The sequence below is a fragment of the Orbicella franksi genome, chromosome 2 (genome assembly GCF_964199315.1).
Source record: "Orbicella franksi chromosome 2, jaOrbFran1.1, whole genome shotgun sequence".
Classification (NCBI taxonomy): domain Eukaryota; kingdom Metazoa; phylum Cnidaria; class Anthozoa; order Scleractinia; family Merulinidae; genus Orbicella; species Orbicella franksi.
Window position 1 is genome coordinate 21,680,733 of NC_138146.1, and position 25,927 is coordinate 21,706,659.

The following is a 25,927-nucleotide window of genomic DNA, read 5'->3' on the forward strand; positions in this document are numbered from 1 at the left end:
CTTACATGTACAATGTAGACAATCCACCCTTCCTTATGAGAGTCTTAGTTTCACAATGTGACCAGCTCCCAGTTAGCTTGATAGCTCAGTTAGTAGAACACTGTACCAGTATTGCAGAGGTCATGGTTTCGAATCCCCTTCAGGCCTGAATTTTTTTCAGGCTTTAATTTCACAACTGCTTAAGTTGTGTGTGTACATGTGACTGTGATGATCAATCATGTATGCAAGTCTTAGTTTTTGCAAGCGATAAGTTTTTGGCTTTCAATTGATTGGGCTTGATAAGATATTGGAAAGCTTTACGTGAACAGTTTAATAAAGACATATTAAAGTTTAAGGCAAAGTTACTCACACAAGGTACTGGTTTATATCCATGTTGTACAGGTCAAGGTACTGTTCATACTGTTTAGCATAAGCCCTCAGCGGAATGAGTGACTGTTTGATGGCATGCCGTACAGTCTCCCTCAGCTTCACCACCTCAGGTTCATTCTCACCAACAGACTCAAGAAGAGGTGTGCCACTCCAGAATAATCCTTCAATAACTATTTTTTCCAGTTGTGGCACATTCTTTGTGCATGTGATACCTTTGTCAAACAGTGTGATGACCACACGCCCAAAGCTCTCAAGGTCTGTGTTGTACTGAACACCTGTCTTCTCCAATGACAGGTCCAACATAAACAGGGCATTCTTCTTGGGCCTATAGTGGATTTATAGTTGTCAATGTAAGAAAAATTTCAGCTCTCTGATTGACAGATATTTACCTTGAATAACTTATAATTCTTCCATGGCTCTATTGGCTCACTTAACTACAGTGTGTAAAAAGGATTTTGGAAGAACATTACACTGTTGAGTTTCAAATCACTCAAATCTTTTGGTCTTGATTTGAAAGCTCTTCTTGTGATCCTCTAGCTTTGTGAAATAGTGAATACTTTTGCTGCTTACTTGTAATTGCTGTTTATGATATCTGCACCCCAGTCAAAGTCTTCCCCTAAGTCCATCACGCTAAATGTGGCATCTTGGATCATCTGGGTAAAAGCTGCCAAGGAATCCTGCACCAAATAACGCAGTGAATCCTAGCAGACACAAAGAGAAAGGCAACAGTCATGTACAATGTAACAACTGCAGAAAGTAATACCCTGTATTGTTAGTAACGCAACCTCTGATGAGATACCTGTAGTAAGTTACAGTTGTGAATACCTCAGTTTATTTGCCTGATTCTGCACCCCTTGGAACCCCTCCCCCATAACAATAAACTGTGCAGAGAAAGGCAAGTGAGAGTGTTCCAAAATTAAACCACAGGAACTAGACTCTAAGAGTACTACAACACTTGTGTTTGTAGTACTAGCTTTCACTGTATTTTCACTCAGGAAACCAAACTGTTAATAGATTTACTTTTTCACTATTTCCCTGCATCAACCAAATTTCAAACTATCATTTCATGACCCCTCTATAGAGACTAAAACTGATACAATGTGCATGTACCTGCATGGCAAATTTGACCAGTTGCATAAATTTAGCAAGCTTTGAGATTTGGTACACTTCCCAACTCCTTTCTTCCATGTTAAACCATCCCTTGCCAACATCCAACAAGCTGCTACGAATGGCTGTCCTCAGGGTGTTAAGCCAGCTGTCTCGCAAAAATATCTGTACCTGATAATGAATACAATAATCCATGCGATAAATGCTGAGCTACATACACAGTACCACCCCCAAGAATCTTCCAAGATTATTAATAGGTCCATATTGCTTTACACTGTAAGTACCCACAGGAAGTTACCGTACAACTGTAGAAGGACTTCCTTGCTTTCACATTCTTGTTATGTTTATTTTACTTATATTCAACTGAGTACTTACCTGTGTGCTGACTTGTGCTTGTGTCTGTTCAAACTCTTCAAGCTTCATGCTTTTTGAGACAGGAACCTGGAATACAGACATGCTGGCAACTTTATTGCATTCAGATCTCACTTTAGCCATTGCCACAATGGCTTCTTCACGTGTCAACAGACAGTTGAAGGCAAAGTTGTCAAACTTCTCATCGAAGGGATATGAAGGAACGTCTGGGTGAAAACCTAAGGCAAAAGAAAAACAGATTTCTACATGAAAAAAAGAAACAGAAGAACAATTAATGATAATCTTGCTGTCTAACCTCCCAAGAGTGGGTGGGTGACATGAAGATTCAAGACGTAGGAAAGGAAGTTGCAAAAGCTGTGTTCTGTGAGGAAAAATGTGGTGAACTCTTTGAAAACTCCAGACAGTTAAGTGCACTTAGACGAAGCATGGTTTTCAACAATTCACATATCTCACAAAATTACTGTGTAGATACTGATTGCAACATCAAGGACAACAACTTAGATGATGATAGTGCTAATGATGATGATGATGATGATGATGATGATGATGATGATGATGATGGCAACAAAAATGATGGCTCCACTAAATGGACATGTTGCACTACCTTGCACTCAAGCCAAAGTGGCCCACACTGCTGCAGCTTTTCTTAGTTTTCTGTAGTATGAGTAATGCTACCCCCCCTCCACCCATCCCACAGACCTGAGGTTACCACTCCTCACATAAAGTATAACTACAACGGCACACAACGGGGCCTACCTCGCTCAGGAATCACCTCCACCTCTTCTTGTGGAACAGTTACAAAGGGATAAGTTTCTGGTTTACTACTAACAATCCTGTCAAATGTGATCCTGTTCATGCTGCGTGAAAAATCCACCTGGATTTCTTTGCACAATAAACGTACATGTTCATCCAAGCTGTGGAAATTATTGTAACAAAAATAATGCAATGGATGGCTTGAAAACAACATTCACAATGTATTTATCACTTCATTACTAAACAGATGATTTATGGAAATACACACCCCCTGTGCACTTGTACATGTATGTCACCCTTTTGTACACATGTGGAATTGTACACAGCTACGGGGTGTTATAAAGTGTGCCTTGTAACAAACAAGCAAAAAAAAAGAGAACAATAATTAATCCTTATCACTAGAAGGGCTTTCAAAGTAATTAAAACTATCTACTATAATTAATAATTACTTTGCACATACTTCTTGTCATTCTTTAGTGTTCTGGTTCCCTTGGCCCAAGTGATCATTCTTTCCACTGAGCTGGGATCAAGCCTCACAACACCCTCCATTGGCATGCAATCAACATACAGATTGTACCTCAGCAATGCCTCGGTTTCACAACGCAGAGCATATGCCTTGGCTACTCTCTCGGCAAAGTTCACTGGATCCTCAGCAGCAAACAAAAGCTGTATTCGTGGAACCCAAACCTGTTGGGCTTCAAGTTTGGAGTGTTTCCTTTCAGGTTCCTCATTCGGAGTGTCCCCATTAACTGTACCATTTTCTGCCACCCCATTTGCTGTTGGTATAACATTGTGTTGAAGGCCTCCTGTACCAACAACTTGCACAAAAAATAACTGTTTTTCAGCATCATAGTCTAGTGTACCAACATCTGTCCAGGCATATTCTCTTCCATTTTTACCATCATCTCTTGACAAGAGGGCTTTTCCTGGTACTGGGTGCTGCTTTCCATCAACAAAACCCAGTTCCAGCCACTCATTAGGATTACGACAATCAAACTCTGAGTCATCAAATGTGTGAAGAGGTAAGAAGGGTGGAAATGATGCAGCATCTGGTCCTGTGAGATTTACTCTCATATTGTAGTCTCCTTTAGGCATAAGATCAGAAGTCTTAACTCCAAGGTCTTCTAACAACAAGTTTATGTCTTGCTTGGCAAATATACGCTTTTGCCTGTAAAGCAATTTATTATCACAGAAAGGAGTTCAGCGACAATTTCAAGGAACTACTCTAAACAGATGCATACATTATAAGTCCAATCTAATCCAAGAAGTTAGGCCAGGGTTAAAATACTAGTCTTGTGAAATGACCTAATTTATAAAACAAACTTGATTGAGGAGAGAAGGTATTTTTTACCTGCACAGTGCATGTCACAGCTGGGTTTGTACTATTTCTTGATAATAAAAGTAAAACCTTGAGCACTGGGATATTTCAACAATTTGACAGTAGTCATACAGATGCATAAAGCATGATTTCCAGTGCACAGCAAACAGCACAAACCTTTCAATCTCAATTTTTCTGGGAACTTGGCCTTGTTCTGCCTTATAAGGGAGTTGAACCTTAGGTTCCCAGGCTTTCTCTGGAAAGTCCTGCAACAAAATAACGTCATTTTGTATTTTTTATAGAAGTGCCAGTGTACACTGTAGCAAAATCATTTGACCTTAGTTAAAATGTACCTGTACAACCTCAAGCTTGTGCTCTAAGCAAAATTGTAAGGTGCCCAAGGGTTCTTATGTAGGAAATCTTGGGTGCCCAGCTCTAACAGGCTTTCATAAGAATCAAGTTAAACAAGTCGCCCAAAGACAAAACTTAGTTGCCTGAGGCACCCAGGCTCTGCTAGACCACAGCCCTGAACCTGCACCCAAACAACAACACATGGTGAGCATTTTTTGTTACAGGAAGTTGGAGGGTACCACTTGTAACTAATTATCTATTTCACTAAAACTGATCAACATCTTGGTCAACTTGCAAATCTGACTAACTGTTTATTAAAGTGTAAATCCTACATGTACATATGTAAGTGCTACTTTGCTCAAAGTTTACCTGGTTTTTCAATTGTTCTGTTGCAGGGACTAGCCTGGGCACCACTCACAAAGCAGGCCCAGAAATCAAAGACATAACAACATTGCTTATCATGAATAGTGTAGCAAGCAAGGATACCAATCATACATCATGTGTGAGTACTTACAGAAACTGTGATGGGTGCTGTTGTTGGCCCATGAACTTGATCCTGCAACAGTGAACTCAAAGCCTGACTTGACATGGGTCCCTTGAATGTTTGTACTACAAAGTAACAAATGGAATTCATATTGGAAAAAATACACACAGGAAAATAAAGTGGTCCTCCAATAATTAACACACACCTTTGATTCATAACCAAGTCCTGTCATACATGTAATGCAATTAAAATATTCTTCCACCTGGCCATATAGTCACTAACAGAAATACATGGAGTAGAGCCCCTGTAGAACAACCTCTCATAACCATTTGGCGAGTATGTAAACTAAGAAAAATACAAGTGACAAGTGGGATATATAAACAACAGCCTCCATTTTGCACAAAAATATGCAGATATTGTCCGCAGACATAATCTGTTCCAAAAAGAGCTTCAAGGAACAGATAATGTCCAAGGACAAATATCCGAGCATATTTTCACGCTAAATGGAGGCTATTATGTTAATTATCCTTCAATCTTTTTTGTAACACTGGCAATTGGGGAAATTAGAGAATATCACTCGGATATTCCCCAGTTTCAGCTGAAGCATATTCACTCACATGACGTGTTTAGACCAATTGCACACAAGCAAAAATATTTCATGGATAATAAGCCACAATATACCAAGAGAAACTGTTGCATAACAATTTCATATCAAGCCATAGAAAATACACTAGCTAACACAATCAACACAACATACATGCCATGACAAAGTACATGATGGGAAGGTTGAGTGTCACACCATATTTGAGCATACAGCAGCATTCATATATACTGATTGGCTCTATTGTCTATGTCATGGTATAAATTGATGTACATTTGTATACCATGGTCTTGAGACAAATACTTTCCAGCCAAATACTGTACACTGCCTTATCCAGTTGGTGACTAAGCTAAAAACTTCAACTGAGACTTTTGTTGTTCCTCTTCCAACCAAACTATTTCACTAGTTCTCATTCTAGACTGGAAGTTTACATGTATGTCTTCTTGCATGTATGTATACCACTGAATTGTAATAATTACTTACAAAATTATATGCAGAAATGGCAAAACAACCAATCACATTTTGCTGCATATACATGTAGCCTAGCATGTGAATGCAGCTAATTAAGCACTGTTCTCATGATCATTTTACACCAAGCAATGGAAAGCAAAGAAATTGGCCTACATAATTTCTCAGATTACAGTGTTCATATCCTTGTGCATGTAAATTATGTACAGTCCACGTAACTTCTCTACATGAACATCTATGTTGTGGTATAATAATACAATGAAACTGAACCAAGGTTATAATTATTATAACCTTGGTTCAGTTTTGACCTTTTCTTTGTTTCTAGTCCTTATCATGCATTATCATACACAAAAACAAACACAAAAACAAAGGAAAGATTATACTGAATCAAGGATAAAATTGTGCCACAACATATAAATTGCATTCTTTCCTTGGAACTACATCCTAGGAATTGTCAGGTGTTGATAAAGAATACTTGAGTATAATGTATACCTTCTGGCATGTGCTTAACTTTTGCTGTTTTCCATAATGTACTTCTTGATGCTGCAGGGCCACCAGTGATATTCTGTTAAAACGATTTTGTTACAAACGTTCATTATACTTGTAGGTATTTATATTACATGTAGCTTAATTCACAAACTGTATGGAAGCTTACATCATTTATTGCCACATTGAAAATGGAGTAGATAGAAATGTAATAAGGACAAGTAACTGAAACATTTACAGCAAAGATGGACGAGATTATTTTCAATGTAAATAAAAAAGAGAATGAACTTTTCAGCTTCATATCTAACACTGGGTTTCAAAATCCCTCCATGGTTAATTATACACATGTATCATTCTCTCAGGTTTCCTTGGATTTTTAAACTTACCCCAAGCTCATCTTTCGATCCTCCTCCCAAGATATCAGAGTAATAACCTCTTTGTCGTATTGTTGGATAAGTTAATCCGCCAGAAGCAGGGGACTTCGGAGTCCCTGTGGAAGTTCGTCTCCCATTTCGAGAGCTACTTCGCCTTTGAGCACTCATAACGTCTCAATCCGTTAAAATAACTCCTATCTCCGCAACTGAATTATTTATCAAACAAGCAATCTTTTCAAACACAACGTAACGCCGCAGTCTTTGGTATGTATAATTATTTCATTGTAATGTCCGCCATATTGTTTCTCTTCTGTACTCCCGGGCGAGAAGTTGCCATGACAACAGTCGGTGGCGGGAAGAGCTCAATCTTCGGATTATTCCGGTTTCATTCGTTTTTTCTCCAATTGTTCCGATGAGATCAAACTTTTAAAAGACCCGGATGTATCGTGGTTTTCAAAATGGCTGCCCAAGGAGGACTGCGTCTGGGTCAAGCCGTTCTTCGCCGAACCATACTGAGGCCACAAGTTTTGCTAGGAATTAGAAAAGGTTTGTTATGGATTAATTAGAAAATATCTGGTCTACTCTCTCGTTTTGGAAGTTATAACGATCACGAATGGGGCCTTCTCGATGTAACCATTTCAAGTTGAGCTTCAATACAATACCAGCTTAATTAACTTGCGATCGACTACAGTAGGTCGCTGTAGGTCACTGTATTTTTGATAGTTGGCATATTTGTAGCACGAATATGTTAACATAAGTTGATAAGGTTAAAGTAGAGGAGTACGATATTCGTTGTTATTGAATCATGTGTGGAACTGTAAATAAGTGCTTCCAGAAAATATCCATACCCCCCCCCCCACGGGGTTTTTTTCCAGGTTGACTCCCCACCCCCAGGATTTTCCGTTCCAGGGGGCTTCACAGTACTTCCCCCACCCCCTGGAATTTCCATGATTTTTCTACTTGGGCTCCCCCCCCCCACCCCTCTGAAATTCCCTATCCATAAAAAAACAAGACTTAACCCATTAATTGTAGTAAAATTTAGCCGCAGCTGTTTATAGTTTCATTGTAGACAAAGACGTATTTTTCATGGTAGACTGCACACGCGGTGCGTTCCTTCCTGTCATGTTGAAATGTTTGAACCGGTGTTTAAACTAATAAACAACTGACTTAGAAGCGCTTCACTCCCAAATGGCATAGCAGCTGACTTTTGCTTCATTAAAGGAAGTTTTCGTATAAGAATCTCGGAACATACATAAAGCTCTTTCAAATAACCCAGTCAAAGTTTTAATTTATACATGGTCAAAACAACATATCGAATTTCTTTACACACGCAGTAAAGTCGTCACACAACATTTTTTCAAAACAGCTGTTTACCAAACGTCACTTTACTTTTTCTTTCACCAAAGGAATACATCAATTAAGTAGTAGTAGTAGTAGTAGTAGAAGTCTTTATTAAGAAATCAGTCACAACATACGTGTGGCTTTGCAATCAATAACAAACTAAGCTAAACTAGAAAAAAAACCTATCATATGTATTACAAGAAAAATTTTAAGAAATAAATTTAAGTCATACGCTTTGTCTCTGTAGTTTGTAAATGATAGTAAATTCATATTATGCTTTAGTTTTTTGAATTGTCATACATTTCATATGTGAAACACACATTGTTCAGGCGGTCTATAAATGACCAAATGAAATTTCGGCTACTGCCTCAATTACAATGCTCCTTGCTGTCCACGGTTACATTAATAGTTCAAGACAAATGGCTTTGAATCAACTTTGCTCACTTAAAGCAAACTATTAACTACATGGATAACAATGAAAAATATGTGATAACCTAGTTACGGCAAGTCCAAAACGGGGAATAATTTTGTACGAGTATCAAACGAAATAAACAAAGTACGAATCGCATTTAATTGACGGCATGATTAATGCTGGAAAAAGCATCTGAGCTGCATTTAAGCTAAATACAGCACAATCTTCAAAGTATAAAATATCATCAACTTCACTGTTCATGTATTGCTGCACCTCTTCGTCAGCATTTTGTTCAACTTGACGTCTAACAAACACGATACTCAGAATTGCTGTCGGTCACATGACGCCGGAAGAAAAATGAGAAATATATGACACAGAATCTAACATTTATTTCTCAACAGATGGAACATTTCTGTTGGTTTGGTTACCTGAATCAATTGGGAGAGTACACTAGAGTTCATTTGATCGCATTTCAGACCCACTGGAAAGAAAACTCCTTGAGTATCCCCCCCTTCGGAAATTTACCTCTTTCAGACCCCCCTACCCTTCGGAATTTCCGTGACCCTCCATGGGGCGGGGGGGGGGGTATGGGTATTTTCTGGAACTACACAATATTCAGAATTGAATTTTGTCTCAAGTTCTTGTTAGACTACGTACTGTTCTGTCTATTTTTGTCATTACAAAGTGGACAAATGTTGGAGATGTGGTGTCATGTTGGTTAGTGCACTGGACTCTGATTAAGCAATCTTGGTTCAATGTGGATGGGGTTGGTGTGTTTTGTTCTTGAGTGAGACACTTTGATGGCCCATTGCGTTATTTATTCGCACCCCCACCTCTTTGGAGGGCAGATTCTGACAGCCTAGTTTTCCATTGTCGGCACCTTTGAAGTTTGCATCCAAGAGGTTCAAAATTCTGTCAGTTCCTTTGAAGAATTTTTCTAATAGGCCCTGTGACAGAGGTTGCCCTCTATAGTGGTGATGTGGATAAAAAATGGAATATCCCAATGCAACACTTTCCTTTTGTAGTGTCTCACTCCACCAACATGTGTAAATGGGTACTGGCTAGTTACATGTAATTGCTACCAGTGACCTTGCAATGGATTTCCTTTCATCCAGGGAGAGTAAAAATACTCTTACAAATAGTCGCTTCATGCTACAAAAAGCAAAATAGCCTTTGTTGCCTATGAGATACCTGGTCAAATTCAGACAGATACTTAATAGACAGACAGAAGTGAGAAGGCAGGGAAAATTCATAAGTTATTGGTAACATTTGTACATGTACATGGGTTATGACAGTGTAAAATTGAGAACAGAAATACTTTATCGCACTACCCATGTCATTTGTCTTAGGACTGTGAGTTCCAATTCCCTACGTATGCTATAATTTTAGCGCTATCTAAATCTAATCTTATTATTATTATCATCATTTGTCATATAACTGGTGTTTTTCCCGCCACAGCGTACCCATTCATTGGCTAGTTCATGGTCACATGACATCTAACAACGAAACTGTTTGTTGCCGCCAAATACCATGAGTGGGCAACATTGCGAAAACTATGACGTCAAACGGGAAACAGTTTACTGTTACCTGCAAAATGTTGACTGTTGACTGCATGCAGTTGATGGTGGCCTGATGTTGTTGCTGGGCGTTTTTGAAAATGTGCTTTTGTTTCGTTTTGCTATATTACAAATCACTTAATGACTGAATTTTGTTTGCCTCAAACTTCAATGTCTCCCGAGACGAAGTCACGGGAAACATTGAAATTGAAACATTGAAATTGAGATTCAAGGGATACAAAATTCACTGTTCCCCTCGGGACCAGTCATTAAGTGTTAAGTATTACCATAGCACCATGTGCAGCTGTATCATGGCAGTTGAGTGTTGCAGTCACACAAGAGATGCCCCATCCTGTGAGAATCACTGAAGCGGCAGATATCAATTTTTAAATAGACTAGTAGAAAAGTTCTTGCAGGAAACTAATTTAATGTTAATCTGTTATGCAGTTTCCTTATATTTAATCTAAATGAGTAAAATAATTTTTCTAACTTCATTGACACAGCACATGATGACCACAAAAAGTTTCCTCTCCCAACTCCGGAAAATGACTGGAAAGGCTTCACTCGTGAATGGAAAGATGATGGTTATGCCCTGGGTGATTACCCTAATCTGCCAGACATTTCTAACCAGAGGAGACAGCACAAAGGATGGTGGGATCCACAGGAACGTAGAAACTTTGGTGAACCAGTAAGTGTCCAAAGAATAGATTAAGGTTACCATACATGTGTATAACAACAACGAAACAACAAACAACAAATACCTTTACATGTATTTCACCCAGAGTTAGAAATAATTTATTACAAAGTTACATATATAGATTAAAAACAAAAATGATAGGGGTGCTAAGTGTCAGGCAGCCAGTATACAGTATACCTGTAGAGGTGTCTCTTGTCCAAGCAATGTAGGATAGGATAGGATACTTTATTTAAACTGGCAATATGCTCAGCCATACAGCTAGTTAACAGATATCCCACTACTAAAATTAACATAACTAACTACCATAATCATGATTATATTAAAAGCTATTAATAGCATATTCATTCAATAAAAATTGAAAACTGTAGATACCAAAACTCCCATATCAAATTAAAGCTTATAGAGTTGGCTGACAAATTATACCAATAATTTTGAAAAACATGTCAAAGGAATTGTTGTATTTTTCGTAACCTCTAACTGCGAGTGTCTGAATCGCCTTTTGAGAGCAGCAAGTCAAAGGGAATATTGTTTTCAGTAATCTAATTTGTTCCACAGTTTCTGGACTCTAAACACTAAAAACAAGTGTCTGTGTTTTACCATATTCAATTGCAGTGAAAAGTTACAGAACATTTTTAAAATAGAATTTAAAAAGTGTGGAGTGATTGTACAAAAATCACTCTCAGAGAAAAAATATTTTGAAATAAAAGTTTACTGACACATTTTTGCTGTTTATGTGTTGAACTAGCTATGACAGGGGTAATTTGTAGAATGCCGAATGCCGAATGCACTGTTTGCTTTTGGTTAGTTTCACTTATATTTTCTTGCGGTTAGCTTTTATTTGTTGGACAAGGCCATATGCAACATAATGCTGTCCTTAAGAAACAAAAGCTAACCGCAAGCAAACATGAGTGAAACTACTAAACCGCAAGCAAACAGTGCATTTGGTGTTCGGCGGTCTTCAAAATACCCCTGCCGAACTAGCTACTCTCCGAATATGAGGGTACGCAAAGGTACTTAGGGGTCTCTGGATGGGATTTAGCTGATAGGTGAGAACTGGTCAAAAGTTTAACTGTCAACTGAGAAATGATGTGTTTTCAACTGACAGCTGAGATTAGAATCTGCAACAATAATTACTGATAACTGAGAAACTGGCTGAATGATAACTGAGATCCCAAGACCAGTATCTAGACCCTCTACTAAGTCACAACTTTAGTACTGTTGTATGCAGCTACAGTGTGAACATTGTCTGTACGATGGTCAACATAAATGAATAAATTTCTCATAATTTTCTGACAGAGCATTGGATTGTGCGTATTACCTACAGGACGTATAAATACGCTTGTTGTGCATGACGATACATATATTTTGTATGATTATCAGCCATTGAACAATTGATTTCTTACCTTATATCAGATACATCAGGATGAAGATGCATTGAATGTTTGGATTATGGCTGAGACTGATTGCAATGACAGATACACACCGTGAGTATATTTTTCAAAATGAAAAATGAATGGATTGACTCATTGTCTGTTGATATGGACACTGTGAGGACCACAGAAAGTGTTTGTCTGAACAGGGTCCCACGTTAAATGTAGCGGGCTGAACATAATAATATTGTATTTTATTGATGCAAATACGCATACTACTATAAATACTATACATGTATGCAAGAGTTACTAATTTGCAGTCTGATACGTGTAGATTACATATGATTCAGTTCTTTGACTTTTTTATAATCATTATTAATATATAACAGTGGTCAGATATCTATTTTGAAAATGAGCGACGAGTTGAACTCAGACTGACCAGATTTTAAGTGTCAGGGCTGTGCTCTGGAAGTGCCCGGGTGCCACAGGTGACTAAGTTTTGCCTTTGGGCAACTGGAAAAACTCACTTTTTAATTCATTAAGCTTAAGTGCTGGGCACCCAGGAGTTAATGGTCAGGAACCGTTCAACTCCTCATAATTTGTCTTAGACAGCAGCCTTGAATGTGCGCACAACAAAATGTTCAGTACTACACAGTTAATGTGGCAGCTTAAATGTCACACCACACTGACAGAGGCCTTAGCTGGTAGTGGCTGCAAGCTATGGTGCATACACATGTACTGTCCCCTTTACACACTTGGTATTTTGCTCCTTTACATTTACTGTTGAATTACGCTATTTATCTTGATCAAAGATGAGTACTCAGATAAAACTTAACTATTTATAATTTACAGGTATGAAGCAGCAGGGCAGTTGGGTGTTGCTATAGCCCTTCTTTGTGTTGTTGGATATCTTTGTTACCTTTATGATCAGACCGACAGAAACCCTGCGGTAGGCAATTATTTTATGCACTTACAGTGCAGTATGCAATACTTGTACACCAAAAGACACATTCTGTAAACATCAAGAGGAAAAAGATACTTTAGAACTTCACCTGGTGCAATTGTTGGAAATGCTAGGAACAGTTATTAAACTAACCAAGGAAAAGCATGAATTTAACATTTCTTTGTGTTGTTCTGAGTTGACTGTTGTGAAGTTTAAACTAAAGGTAGGGAAAGCAAAAGAAGCAGATAAATGCATTAAAATATCCGCTTCTTTCCCTTTCCCAGCCTTTACATGTAGTTTGAACTTCGCTCTAACAGTCAACTCAGAACAACATGAAGGATTGTGGGCAGGTCAGCAAAAGAAGGTGGGAGTAGTCACTGTTCGAAAATTCAAGCCCACTCCATGGTTCGGTGATTTTAGTAGCACTGCTTGCCATGCATTCTTTCAATGCTCAGTTGACACCACCAGTTTGTGAATGGTGATGGGTTCTTCTTCCTAATGCATTATCACAAAACAACTAACATGCTTCTGACAAACAGTAACTAAAACAAGATCTAAAACATGATATTCATTGCAGATGGTAGTAGCCTGATATCTTTTGTTGTTGTTGTTGTTGTTGTTCTGCTAATGTGGACTGTAAATGAATTGCATCTTTGGCAAAAGGCCTTGACTGTGTTTCAATTTTTGCATTTTTCAGGTTCCAAAGAAATACCCCTTTAACAATCTGTATCTTGAGCGAGGAGGTGATCCTAACAAGGAGCCCCCCACTGATGAAGACACAGACCCCAGAAAAAGACTCATCCCACATACTTTTTATGGGTCTTGATGTCTCTCTCTCTTATCGTACAAAAAACTCTTACTGATTGAGAAACTTGTAACTATTAATTCAAGAATTACTTTGTCATGTGTAGATCTCTGTGGTGTGTGTTTTTTGTAGGACCAATTATCCTTTTTAGTATACTGAAATATCCCAGTTGCTTCCTGATTTCAGTTTTGTGTCAATTAATTCGTTTTCAGTCAAGTTTCAAGATTGTGGTCTCTCTATTATGGCAGATGTATATAACGTTAAATTTTGATATGCTGCATTTTAAAAAAAAATAAATGCCACATTGTTGATTGTTCTTTTATGTCTGTTCACTGTTCTTGGACTGTGACAAACATATAGAACCTACACAGTGGACAAACAAAAGATAATAAGACATACCATCAGAAACCCCCCTATGAGTTTCGGATTCAATAAAGGGTTTTCCACAATCATCGGCACCCCAGTGTTTTTCATCACCAGACTCATTAAGATGTAATTCAAGGCAAGTTATCCTGGACTGAGAGGTTAAAACCCATACGTAGTATTAGGACAAGGAAGGGAGAGTTTAGGGACTAGATCCGGGTAAAATCATTTCATTACTTGGCGCGCCGCGCATGTGATGTATGACGTACGGGTAGATTGCGCGCGCAGTAAGCATGCGCACCTCTGGTTTCACTTTATATCTGCATGCGCTGTGATTGGCTAAAATATGTTTTAGATCAGAGTTGAGTATAGCGGCTACTCTCAGGGTGTATTATTTTTCTAAAGAAGACGAAAAACCTTAGAGAGCGGTGCCTTACCGTCGTACAGTCGATCTTGCGCTCATTTTCCGCGCCGCTCACACCACTTTGTGCGAGTGAGCAAAACCTAATAACTCTTAATTGGTGAAAAAACGGAGAGAAAAAAATAAACTGTATTAACAGTAACCTATGCAGAGCTTCAAAAGTTCTTTCGGTTATATGACGACGAGGAGCTACCTTGTAGACACCAAATGCAAACGGTACTTAATGCAAAAATGTTTAGTGAACAAAACATTTGACAAGATGTTTCAGTTCCCTGCAAATGTCTTGCTTAAGAAAAGCGTACACTATTGGATTACTTGCCGAGTTGAATGCGAATAGCAAGCTTTGCAGATTTACAACAAGCCATGGAATGTACTTTGAGCAGTGAAATGTATAGCAGATAAGCCGAGCGATGTCAATTGCATAACAAATCAAAAAGATGGCCACTACGATTCCAAGAGCTTTGGCAAATGTGCTTGCTTGAGTTTGAGACCTGATAGCGCTAACACTCTGGCGACAAAAGCCGTTAAAACATAACTGAGTAAGTTGAACACTCGCTCGCTTTTTTTGCTTCCGCGCAATGTATAGAGTTTTCCAGCAAGCTATAAATAATAACAGAAAGGGAGGAAGCTTGAATACGAACAGTAAAACTGTCAAAAAGTTTCTCACAGCATTTTTCATCCCAGCACAGTACATCCATGTGAATGGAACAAAATGAACAACAAATGGTAAAATCCACGCTACTGAAATTAAGAACAAATGTCGTCTTTTTGTCTTGAATACAGAATATTTCAACGGTGTAACAATTGCGATGGAGCGATCAACTGTCAGCGAACATAAGTTAGTCATCGATAAGTTAAGAAATAACCGTCGCACGGCTGTTGTTATACACTTGCTGCAAAGTGACGCAGACATACAGGCCTCTGATGGAAAATGGACTAAACCGACACAAAGATCAGCCACAGCGAGCGAAAACAGGAACCAATTCACTGTTTTGTGAAGACGCTTCCTTGAAATAATAAGATATATCACCAAGCCATTTCCAAGAACTGTTGACACCGATAGAATCCCACCGAGAGCCCAAAACCAAGTCCCTTGTGCCACTACCATCTTGGTCGTGTCATTTCGTTTTAGTGTTCAATGATAATTGTTTTTCAGTGATAGAAAACGATGACTTTATGGAAGGCAGGTAACCCTGCTAAGTTCAGAGACTAACTTTCGTGTCAGAAGGAGGAGATTACTAAGTAGTCAAGGCATATGCCTTTACATGTTGAAGTTCTTAAGACTTCTAGCTTTACAGATTGGATTCAAAATTGCATGATGATTTCTAAGTTTATAACCAGCATTAAAAACAAATCCTGTTTATTTGTGGGACGCATTAGAGAAAGCAATAACTCAAGCGCAGTGTCAGAATATAACATAAATAGCAGTGACGGTAAAGCATTTAACTTTTTTAGAAGCTTGTGATATTTTACACCCTTACTTTGGCATAATTATGTGGCCATAATATTTCCTCCTCATTGCCCATCCTCGTTAACCTTGAGCGTGGACTTACTAGAGAGTTAAATCCATAGGCGGAGCTTTCTTTGATTTATTGCAAGACTGAATGAGCCCGATTCAGTTTAAAGCTTGAGCAGCATTGATTTCTAGAATTTAGAACAAAGGCGGCAATATATCAAGGATGGGCGGTCGTTTTGTCAGTGAATGTCCGTTGATCATGATTTCAGGACAATATCTTGGATGATTTAGTTTTAAACCGTTAGTTCGATGGAGGAAAAAATGACCTTCACAGAGTGCCGGCACAATTTCACTAAGGTTTGAAAGGTCAGTTTTCAAGCATATGCCAGTGACCTTTCCTATGCAACATATCCTGCAAACAAGGTCTTTCAACAGCTCTAGAAAAACTGCTCTTGGTGTAGGTAAAGCTACTCTAGGAACTGCCAAGAAAGCCTGAATTGCTCGCATACAACTTCTAATTGACTGATTTACAGCTGAAGCTCATGAATCACGGCTCAGTTGTCAGAGCTGACACTTTTCGTGTCCTTATCCGATTAATCTTTAATACTAATGTCATTTAAAAGTCGCATAATGAACGAAGTTATTTACATAAACCTGTGTTAAAGTGTCATTATCATGAGAATGACTTGAAAAAAGCCAAAACCTAAAAGGCACAATTTCATTGATTACTTAATAACTTTGTTTGAAATTGCTACATAAGTGCACCGAAGCTATAAAAAAGCCATATAACGGGTCATATATAAGCACAGGGTCGTGATGTCAAATTAAAGAAGTCTAGCAGAGCTTTTCAAATTTTGTTGTTGTGTCTTGAGAGCAAAAATCGCTAAAAAATGACTACAATTTACTCTATTCTCCAACATAACATCCATCTTATGGTTTTAAGAGCATTTTTCAGTCATAATTTAGCGCCACTTAGACCAAAGACGAATCTGTAAGCTACACCTGTCTGATTATGAAAATATTTCATTGATCATATATTTGAACTGCAGGTGAAATGTTCAATTCAAGGGATTAAAAGCAAACAGGAACCTTAAATGTTGCTGCTCTATTCTAATGCAAAGATCGAGGGAAATTATGCACTACTTACATAATTACTAAGATGGCATTTTAGTTCAACGCGGGTGGGAAATATTGATCAAACGCCATCAATGACGAATATTGTCAATATATAAGGCAGTAAAGGGGGAAGAGAAGATAACGCACATACGTAGAACGATGAGTATTTTATACTGAACTTATACAACTCGTCATACGTTTTTCTGTATGACATTAGCAGAGAATTACTAAATGCGCCGGTAAGGGTTGGTTACCTAATTCGGCTGTCACTGCATACCGACACGTACCGATTTGTTGCCTGGCACTGTGACAACTACTAAGAAATCTTTTTTTGCTTAAGTGGAGCGAATTAACCGATCAATTTTAGAGAAATCTCGTTTCGAATTTAGCCGGGACATCCACTGTGCGTTTTTGTTTGGCTTAGCTTTATGTTGTGGTCGCAAACTTGTAGATAAAATTATTTTTTCCAAGCAAACGCGTGGAATTAGATTTCATCACCAGTGCAGACACATCCTGATGTAAATATCACCTTTAAGCCAGGGTTGTGTGGGCTGTACTATCTAAAACTATTTTTTGTTCTAATTTCCATCATCTTTTATGAAAACAACCACTTAAGCCATTTTTTAATTTGATCATAAGATCGGCTAATTTGCGAACTGAAAGAAATATTTTTACTGGGTATTATGTCATGGGGCTGTCGTGCGATCTGGTTATCGGGCTAATGCCGTGTTTCTGACAAAATTACTTATAAGTCTGTATTATTATTATTATTATTGTTGTTGTTATTATTATTATTCATTATTATTATTCAAGTACTTTATTTCAGAAGTCGATTATCTTCAGATTATTTTCACGGATATCTTATCAAGATCTTGCTTTTTTCAGTAAAACACCTGATTTGATTCACTCGTTTCTCGCGGGAGAATTCCACCCAGAGAAGACGGCTAAGATTCAGGATTCAGACTCCTTTTCTTGGATAGACCTAATAAAACTGAAATAACCAGGTTATTGAAAAGCTCCAGTTAGCATTTCTTATTCAGTACTAGTCAATTTCAGAAGTAAAACTCGCCAACTGCGAATATTCAAGATCGTTTTCCAAAGATTGAGAAATGAATTACATCGGTCGATTTGTACAAAAACACAACTGATACGAGAAACACAGTAAATGGTTTGAACCCAGGAGTATCAGTAGTTCGTATAGTGTGATCGTCCGGGTGAGTGTAGTTCTGAAAAGAACTGTTGTTGGTGACCGTCATCAACAACAGTTCTTTTCAGAACTACACTCACCCGGACGATCACACTATACGAACTACTGATACGAGAAAATCAGGAGGACTCGCTGTGGAGCCGCACAATGATCATTGACCTGTGATCTGCTGGTGTTCCTTTTCTTCGCAGCGAAAAGAGAGCGAAATGGTTGTGCAGTGGATCAAACCTTCTATTTTTAATTCGGCACATGAAAATAAACAACGCTTGATCGCAGATAAAAGGGCCATTAAATAATCACATGAAAATCATCTTTTTTTACTTCTAAGTAAAGTTGAACCAATATGCAAAATGTTTATAGATTATGGGTCGTCTTCATTTTCTTTTCTTTTTGTCAACCGTTTATAAGTGCAATCTATGCAGTGTTGAGGTCGAGATTACGATACCAGCACGGACCACAAGAACAAACAGTAAACCTCGCAAGAATATGAGAGCAGAACCAGAGGGTAAACATACCGTGAAGACAGTTTACTTATCAATACGGAAATACAACATGTGCGACGCAGCCATAGACAAGTGTCCAGCGGCGCTTAAAGGCCAGTTGTAACATCATAAAAACAAAGGACTGAAAAAAGGCTGAACATGAAAAGAAGAAAGAAATAGTCCCCACTAATCTTCATCTAATTAGACTTGCTCGGGGTATGACAATTCCTTCGTCTAATTTTAACCGAGCGAACACTAATTTATATATTCAACATCTGCTTTGCAGTACTTCAGAGCCCACGCCACTGAAAGTTTATATTGAGCAAAGCGCGTTAAATGCCGACTTCTGATTGGCTAACTGACTGCATCCCTGTTCTGTGTGATTCATTTTATCCCTTCTAAAGCAAATATCGTAATTCCGTTTACTGGATTAAGCAATGGTTATAGCAGTTCAGGGTCCTTATTTACTATTTTAGACCCATCGCGCGTTCAGTATTAAGATGAAACCAGGCGTTTGGTACTGGGCTGTCGGTGGGATTTTGTCAGTAACAACAGTTCTTGGAAATGGCCTGGTGATATATCTTATCATTTCAAGGAAGCGCCTTCATAAAACAGTCAATTGGTTCCTGTTTTCGCTCGCTGTGGCTGATCTTTGTGTCGGTTTAATCCAATTTCCATCAAAGGCCTGTGTCTCTGCGTCACTGTGCAGCAAGTGTATAACAACAGCCACGCGATGGTTATTTCTTAACTTATCGATGACTAACTTATGTTCGCTAACAGTTGATCGTTACATCGCCGTGTTCAAACCATTGAAATATGCGGTATACAAGACGAAAAGACGACATTTGGTCTTAATTTCAGCAGCGTGGATTGTACCATTTGTTGTTCATTTTGTTCCATTCACATGGATGTGCTGTACTGGGATGAAAAATGCTGTGAGAAACTTTTTGACAGTTTTACTGTTCTTATTCAAACTTCCTCCCATTCTGTTATTATTTATAGCTTGCTCCAAGACTCTATACATTGCGCGGAAGCAAAAAAAGCGAGCGAGTGTTCAACTTACTCAGTTGAGGTTTAACGGTTTTTGTCGCCAGAGTGTTAGCGCTATCAGGTCTCAAACTCAACCAAGCACATTTGCCAAAGCTCTTGGAATCATAGTGGCCATCTTTTTGATTTGTTATGCAATTGACATCGCTCGACTTATCTGCTATACATTTCACTGCTCAAAGTACATTCCATGGCTTGTTGTAAATCTGCAAAGCTTGCTATTCGTGTTCAACTCGGCAAGTAATCCAATAGTGTACGCTTTTTTTAAGCAAGACATTCGCCGTGAACTCAAAAGTTTTATTAAATGTTTTGCTTCTTGAAAGTTCGCGGCAACCACAGGGACCTTAACACATGTGTTTGCACTTGGCTTTTAAATAGAAGGTCTGCGACTTAAAACACATTTTTTCCGCGCCATGGTCAAGAACAGCTTCGTAGTGAAAGTCTATATTTCAATTCCGCATGCTAAGAATTGTTAAATTATTCTGATCATACTGGTAATCAAATAATTTTTATCGGATGTTCATGTTTATGTGTAATTACTATGCCAATGATAAGATTTAATGGATTTTTTGATCAGAATATAAATACGTGACTGAAACAATCCGATCCTAGACCCAGTAAACAGCATCATCTTTGTTCCCGCCCCCGCTCATGCAAGTGACGTCAGAATCGACCAGTATCCATACTGATGACGCAACAGAACAGCTTCTCCTTCATTGGGTATAATACTGATAATGAAAGCCGGTTTTCCCGGTTTTTAAGCACAAGTGTGACAATGATTTTACAAAAAGACTGATTTAAGTTAACAAAAGTTGATATCGATATCTATTGCGAGTTATTGAACTTTTCGTCAGTATTATGCCTTGTTTTACCATACTGCCTCTTTTGCCTGTCGAGAACGCCATTAGCACCATTCTAAAGATAAAGAACAAGAGAGAGCATTAGCACTGTGAAAAGAAAATCCGTGATTATGATGGTGTTAAGATTACTTCCCACCATCGAGGGTGTCTTTCGAGAAAAAAAAGTCGTACGCGCGCAAGTTTCAATAAAACCCTAAAAAAACTATGTATCAAAAGGAAGCTTAATGAATGTAGTTTACGATAAAATTGCAATTTAAATGAGGTTTTCGTTTAGGAAGTGTCAGGAACCGGTAAGGCGTGAAACGGGTACCGGATGCCGCAACACGAGTAAAATGGCTGCACAGTCTTATTCACAAGGCATCAATAAACAAAACCGTGTCAGGTTTTTTCGATATTCTGATTGGTTGTCTAGATAGTTGGAATAGCTAAAAATATGCGAGACGTGTTGCGTAAACGGACGCCACGGGAAAAATATGTTAAATATCAAAATTTCCCTACACACTTTCGCTTTTCATTATACCTGGAATTTTCTGGCAAAATTTCACGAAACTCCGTCTAATCTGCATACCCTATAAATTCTTTCAAAGTGGATGTCTTCCTTCCAAAATCAAATGCGAGATTTTAGTTCGTATTATAAAAAGATTCGTAAACAACTCGCGCCCCGCCAGGAGATTATCTCGCCTTGTGAAACCGCAAACCAATGGAACAACAGGACCTCCTAGCATCGATGACAATGGATGAGGATTTCCCGGGAAAAGCATCGCATTGCAACACATTTTCTATCTCGCTGTCACATTGAAGTAGCCAAAGGCAAAAGAGCAATCCTCGGCAAGACAAGTAAAGCCAGCAAATGTACCGATGAGCATGACAACGAATCAACGCTAAAAGACAGCTCAGGCAGAAAGCTTTAAGAGCCTTGGTCGCTTTCGGAAAGGTGTTTTTGTTTTCTTTCCAGCAGAGAAATGTGTCCTTTTTTCTTCTTTGGGCTTGTTTGATTCTTTTCCTCGGTCCAAGGGCGTTTTTCTATTTTGAATTTTCCAGTTGAGAGCAGGCGCAAAGGTCTTTTATTTGTCAAATTTGTCAAGTGCGCGATGTAAACAGTACCAAATAACATGAAACGCGAGTTGCAAGATAAGCGTTTGCCGCGAAAATTTTATACTCCCCTAGCTTTCGTCCATTTACGAGATAATGACACCTTCCTAGTTTATTAACTTTATTTGAAAATACGTTTTTTCTAAATAACTCGGCCGCTTTTTGAGTTTTTAATATTTTTCTTTCGTAAACATTGGATGAAATGTCTGACTTAAATTTTGTCAAATAAAAAAGAACGATTTTTTGTGCCCTTGACCTTACGTTTCATTAATAAAGAGCGTGTGGCAAATATGCAAACATTCATTTATACCAATATGCTTTAGTAGTTACCTACGTTAATGGAACAATACAATCAGTATAATGCAATTTAGTAGTTACCTCCGCAATTTTCTAACCTTCAGTTCTTTCTCCGATTTAGCAACGCTAGATGTAGAGATAAACATTTGCATAAGCCTAAATAAAATACTGCAAGCATTCTTAGACCGTTATTGGCTGTCGCTAGTGAAAGTTGTTTCAACTTACATTATCATCCGATGTATTTTTTCATCCTTTTCATTGGCCGAGAGCCCACCACGTGACCTGCAAATAACTGGCTGTAATAGTCTGCTCGTGTGTAGTGGACTAAATGTGTTTTGCTGCAAATAATATTCTGCTCATGCGTAATTGTAACTACGTTCTTACGTGAAAAATGGCAGATCGCTTTCTTGAGCTGTCAGAGAGTGATTTAAATATGATAAGACAATTGTTGAACTTAGTTATCGCAAAATATGGTAATTTGTCAGAGTCTCACAGATCATTTATTTTCCTCAACCTTCGGCTTCGGTAAATCAGATTGATCTGCGAGAAATAGGCAAATCATGGTATTTTGCTCAACCTCGTCCAATAATTGTTAATATTATTTGGAGAGATTGTAGTGACTAAAGAAAGTGTCAACTGGGCACAAGAGGAATTTTCTCTTGCTGGGCATTATTTCTTCGGGACTAAAATTAAATAAAGTGTTTAAGCAAGCAACCGAAACGATGATGTTGCTGGTATACGTTGGATCAATAGTGATCTAATTGGCTTTACATATAAAATGAAGGTACAATGAAAATTTTACATTGGGACGTGTTTTTATGTGGCAGATATTTTCGTAATACTGGAAATACGTAAAAGTATTATCGGCCACATAAAAACACGTCGCAATGTAAAATTTTCATTCTACCTGAAGAAGGCTGGTTTGGCTAGCCGAAATATAGTACACCTTCAAAAAATCATCCTACGTTGTGTCGGTTTTTGCTTTTGTATTCTAAAATTAAAGCGGAAAATGTGTTACAAACAACAGCAGGGAAATTTAGTATTCAAACTTATTTAAGTACACCACGAAAACGGCAAGCGTAATGTAAACAAAAATTTCCTCATCTGACATACTGTCAGTCTGGATTTGGGGGATGGGAGGGTGAAGACTCCCTATATGGTAGTACTGCGGACCGTCGTCGCACTTTTTCGGTTGTTTAACTTTAAAATCCTCCTGGTTGCAGCTACGTTGAGCATTGAACTTATCCAGAAGCATATCACCTAGTGATATGCTTCTGACTTTACAAGTAGAAGGCGTTCGATGTGGATTAAAAAGAAATCGAGCAACACCTACAGATCGAGAATCAAACTAGTGTCGTTTTGGGGAGCAAGCATCCGTGATACTTTTAAGGTATCATGGTAGGTGGATTTTTACGAAAAATGCGAAAAATCTTTTTCTGGCTGTTCAAATTGAGAAGACTGAGATAAATATTTTGCAAAAAGAATGAGGGGAAAGGCTTTTTTACTTTTTAAGATAAAGAAAAAAACTATTTTTGAATATCATGAACCCCTTGCGGCGCGTTGACACCTCTAATTAAAATTCACCGCCAGTTGTCACATGTAATGCGAATAGGCCCTTTGCATGACCCGGTCACATGGCACGGAATAAATTATGCTAGGACGCAAGTTTCACAGTGGGACTTCTAAAACAAAGGAAAGTCGGGCTGGACTGGTACGAGTTCCTTTGTTTCACGTAGGGGCCAAACCACCCCCCAAATGTTTCGTCAGTTCTTGGATATTTGACATTATTTCGCATTACTTAAAAAGTATTGACTCTTTCTACACCAAACTTGGCAGATGAGCAGGAGACCTAATGCCAATTATATTTACGTGAAAAATGTCAGCAAATGTCAAAGTTGTGACGTCACAGTGATGACGTCTTGTTTTTTGCCACTTTTGAAGTTTTCAATATGCATATTTTTTACGTGTTCGAAAGAGCACATCAAGGGGAGCTGAAACCTGAAATAATTTTGTCCATATCACAAAAATTAAATGAAATATGGCATTTTTAAATATGAAAAATAACTCCGCAAAATATGGGGTCCCCCCCCTTGAGAAAAATCCCCAAATTGGAGCCGTAATTTTGTTCCAGCAAATGGAGCTATGTTGCACATGTGATGTGCCAGATTACTAAAGCAAAAATAAAGAAGAAAATCGGGATAAAAAATTATCCCTCTAGTGTTGTTGCGTTAAAATTAGTTTTGTTACGTCATAACCTGTGACGTCACCCGTTTTTTTACTGTTAATACCATCCTAACAAAGCCGAAAATCAAATTTCTAAAACCATACGATTTTTGACAACATCAAGCTTTCTATTTTGCTAGATTATTAGCTTCCTAGAAAAAAACTGAAAAAAATAAACCAGAGAGACTGACTTACGAAGGACAGTATGGTTAAGCAAATTCCGGGGGGGACAGCAAAAAAAATATTTCATTTACCATGTCTCAAAAAATAATCATCATAGCAAAAAACGGTTTTCGGCATTTTACTCCTCAAGTCAAGGCCTTTCCAATGACATAATCTTTACATCAGATTTTACAAAAAATTATAGTACATTTTGGTGACGTCATCAATTATGACGTCATAATCCGACATTTTGTCGCAACTTCTAAATTAAAATAAACTGGGGAACAAAGAAAGCCCATCTGCCAAACTTGGTTCAGAAATATATAAACCAAGCAAATATAACCTTCATGAAACATTAGGGGTGTGGTTTGGCCCTTACGTGTTTGGAAGTCCCACTGAGTAACTTGCGTCCCAGCATAATTTATTCCGTACCATGTGACCGGATCGTGCAAAGGGCCTATTGTGGTGTGATGTTTAATTTGTGCACGCGAACTGTTCTCGATCTGGTTGTTTCATCGCAAGTTAGCTTTCGTTCTTGTCAAATTTTCTTTATGTCAGGACGAAAACTTCTTGCCAATTTTCGTCTTCGAAGAAGCCCAAGAGGCGAAAATCTGGTTCAGCGTCGAACAAGATTTTTGGCTCTGAGCGAGCGTGGGTCACACTGTAACCAAGAAGTATGGTTGAAGGAACTCGAGGACACTAGTCCTGCCAATGAAGCTAAAGTACAAAATACAACAAGTGCTAGTCGCACGAAATTGCTGTAGAACGGACGCGATTCCGAAACTTCCACAATGAGAGAGTCAAGCGCAGATGTGGATGTAGACAATGTAGATCTCGAGATTTCCTCTTTTTGGCTTCAGGAGGCATGGTTTCAAAAAATGTCTGGAGAACGAAGAAGCCTAAATTTAAGCAACATAATACCAATGCCATCTACGAAATCTTCTAAGTAAAAGAAATTACGGCAGTTAAACTTGTAGTTTGTCGCTTCTCGGACGATCTCACTGCCACGGGTTTCCGCGCCAGAATTGAAGTCGTCTGTTTATTTCAAGTTGTCATAACCCATTGTTGTGGTAAACTAACCCATGCCGACATCTGTCAGTGCGGAGGGGATTTTTTAAAACACCTATTCATACAATGTCATAAAAGGTTTTTCGTCTTTTTCTCGATAAAATAAAACTGCATATAAGGATGAACATTTTTAGTTCGTTTACGCGCGTCTTCCGATGGAATTGGCTGAAAATCGGCAGGTATGTTCCAGGATACCTCCTTCAAAAAAGGTTGTCGGGCTTTGTTTAATTTCGCTTCCGTTCCAAAGTTATGGCCTCTTTAGTAGACGGAAACGTCCGTATTGAAAATATCAAAGTTTAGGAGGGTGTAGAGCTAAAAACAGACCA

General features: G+C 38.3%; 4 protein-coding genes across 4 annotated transcripts in view; 2 read left to right on the forward strand and 2 right to left on the reverse strand.

Annotated features, from left to right (window-relative positions):
- Positions 1-7,002, reverse strand: part of LOC145478631 (dynein axonemal heavy chain 1-like) — a 59,936-nt gene extending 52,934 nt beyond the window's left edge. The window contains exons 1-10 of the mRNA XM_081456726.1: positions 6,696-7,002; positions 6,316-6,388; positions 4,785-4,879; positions 4,097-4,185; positions 3,062-3,769; positions 2,605-2,762; positions 1,852-2,066; positions 1,480-1,647; positions 940-1,070; positions 350-694 (exon numbers count right to left, since the gene is read on the reverse strand). Of these exons, the coding sequence (XP_081312852.1) occupies positions 350-694; positions 940-1,070; positions 1,480-1,647; positions 1,852-2,066; positions 2,605-2,762; positions 3,062-3,769; positions 4,097-4,185; positions 4,785-4,879; positions 6,316-6,388; positions 6,696-6,851 (2,138 nt within the window). The 5' untranslated portion in view covers positions 6,852-7,002. The remainder of the gene's footprint in view (positions 1-349; positions 695-939; positions 1,071-1,479; positions 1,648-1,851; positions 2,067-2,604; positions 2,763-3,061; positions 3,770-4,096; positions 4,186-4,784; positions 4,880-6,315; positions 6,389-6,695) is intronic.
- A 7-nt stretch (positions 7,003-7,009) lies between these two features.
- LOC145478635 (NADH dehydrogenase [ubiquinone] 1 beta subcomplex subunit 8, mitochondrial-like) lies at positions 7,010-14,130 on the forward strand. Its single transcript, XM_081456730.1, has 5 exons — positions 7,010-7,229; positions 10,496-10,680; positions 12,103-12,173; positions 12,912-13,008; positions 13,700-14,130. Exons 1-5 carry the CDS (start codon positions 7,142-7,144, stop codon positions 13,826-13,828), a joined length of 570 nt encoding a protein of 189 aa, XP_081312856.1. The 5' UTR covers positions 7,010-7,141; the 3' UTR covers positions 13,829-14,130.
- A 142-nt stretch (positions 14,131-14,272) lies between these two features.
- Positions 14,273-16,086, reverse strand: LOC145478633 (adenosine receptor A2a-like). The gene has a single exon (XM_081456728.1). It carries the CDS (start codon positions 15,697-15,699, stop codon positions 14,827-14,829), a length of 873 nt encoding a protein of 290 aa, XP_081312854.1. The 5' UTR covers positions 15,700-16,086; the 3' UTR covers positions 14,273-14,826.
- A 5-nt stretch (positions 16,087-16,091) lies between these two features.
- On the forward strand, positions 16,092-20,729 carry LOC145478634 (adenosine receptor A2a-like). Its single transcript, XM_081456729.1, has 2 exons — positions 16,092-16,713; positions 18,966-20,729. Exon 2 carries the CDS (start codon positions 19,353-19,355, stop codon positions 20,217-20,219), a length of 867 nt encoding a protein of 288 aa, XP_081312855.1. The 5' UTR covers positions 16,092-16,713; positions 18,966-19,352; the 3' UTR covers positions 20,220-20,729.
- The last annotated feature ends 5,198 nt before the right edge of the window (positions 20,730-25,927 follow it).

Bases quoted from the DNA above. Each gene is read 5' to 3' on its own strand.
- LOC145478635 (XM_081456730.1), top strand. From the start codon at position 7,142: ATGGCTGCCCAAGGAGGACTGCGTCTGGGTCAAGCCGTTCTTCGCCGA. The intron at 10,681-12,102 runs GTAAGTGTCCAA...ACCTTATATCAG, and splicing joins GTAGAAACTTTGGTGAACCA to ATACATCAGGATGAAGATGC. The intron at 12,174-12,911 runs GTGAGTATATTT...TATAATTTACAG, and splicing joins TGCAATGACAGATACACACC to GTATGAAGCAGCAGGGCAGT.
- LOC145478633 (XM_081456728.1), bottom strand. From the start codon at position 15,699: ATGGTAGTGGCACAAGGGACTTGGTTTTGGGCTCTCGGTGGGATTCTA.
- LOC145478634 (XM_081456729.1), top strand. From the start codon at position 19,353: ATGAAACCAGGCGTTTGGTACTGGGCTGTCGGTGGGATTTTGTCAGTA.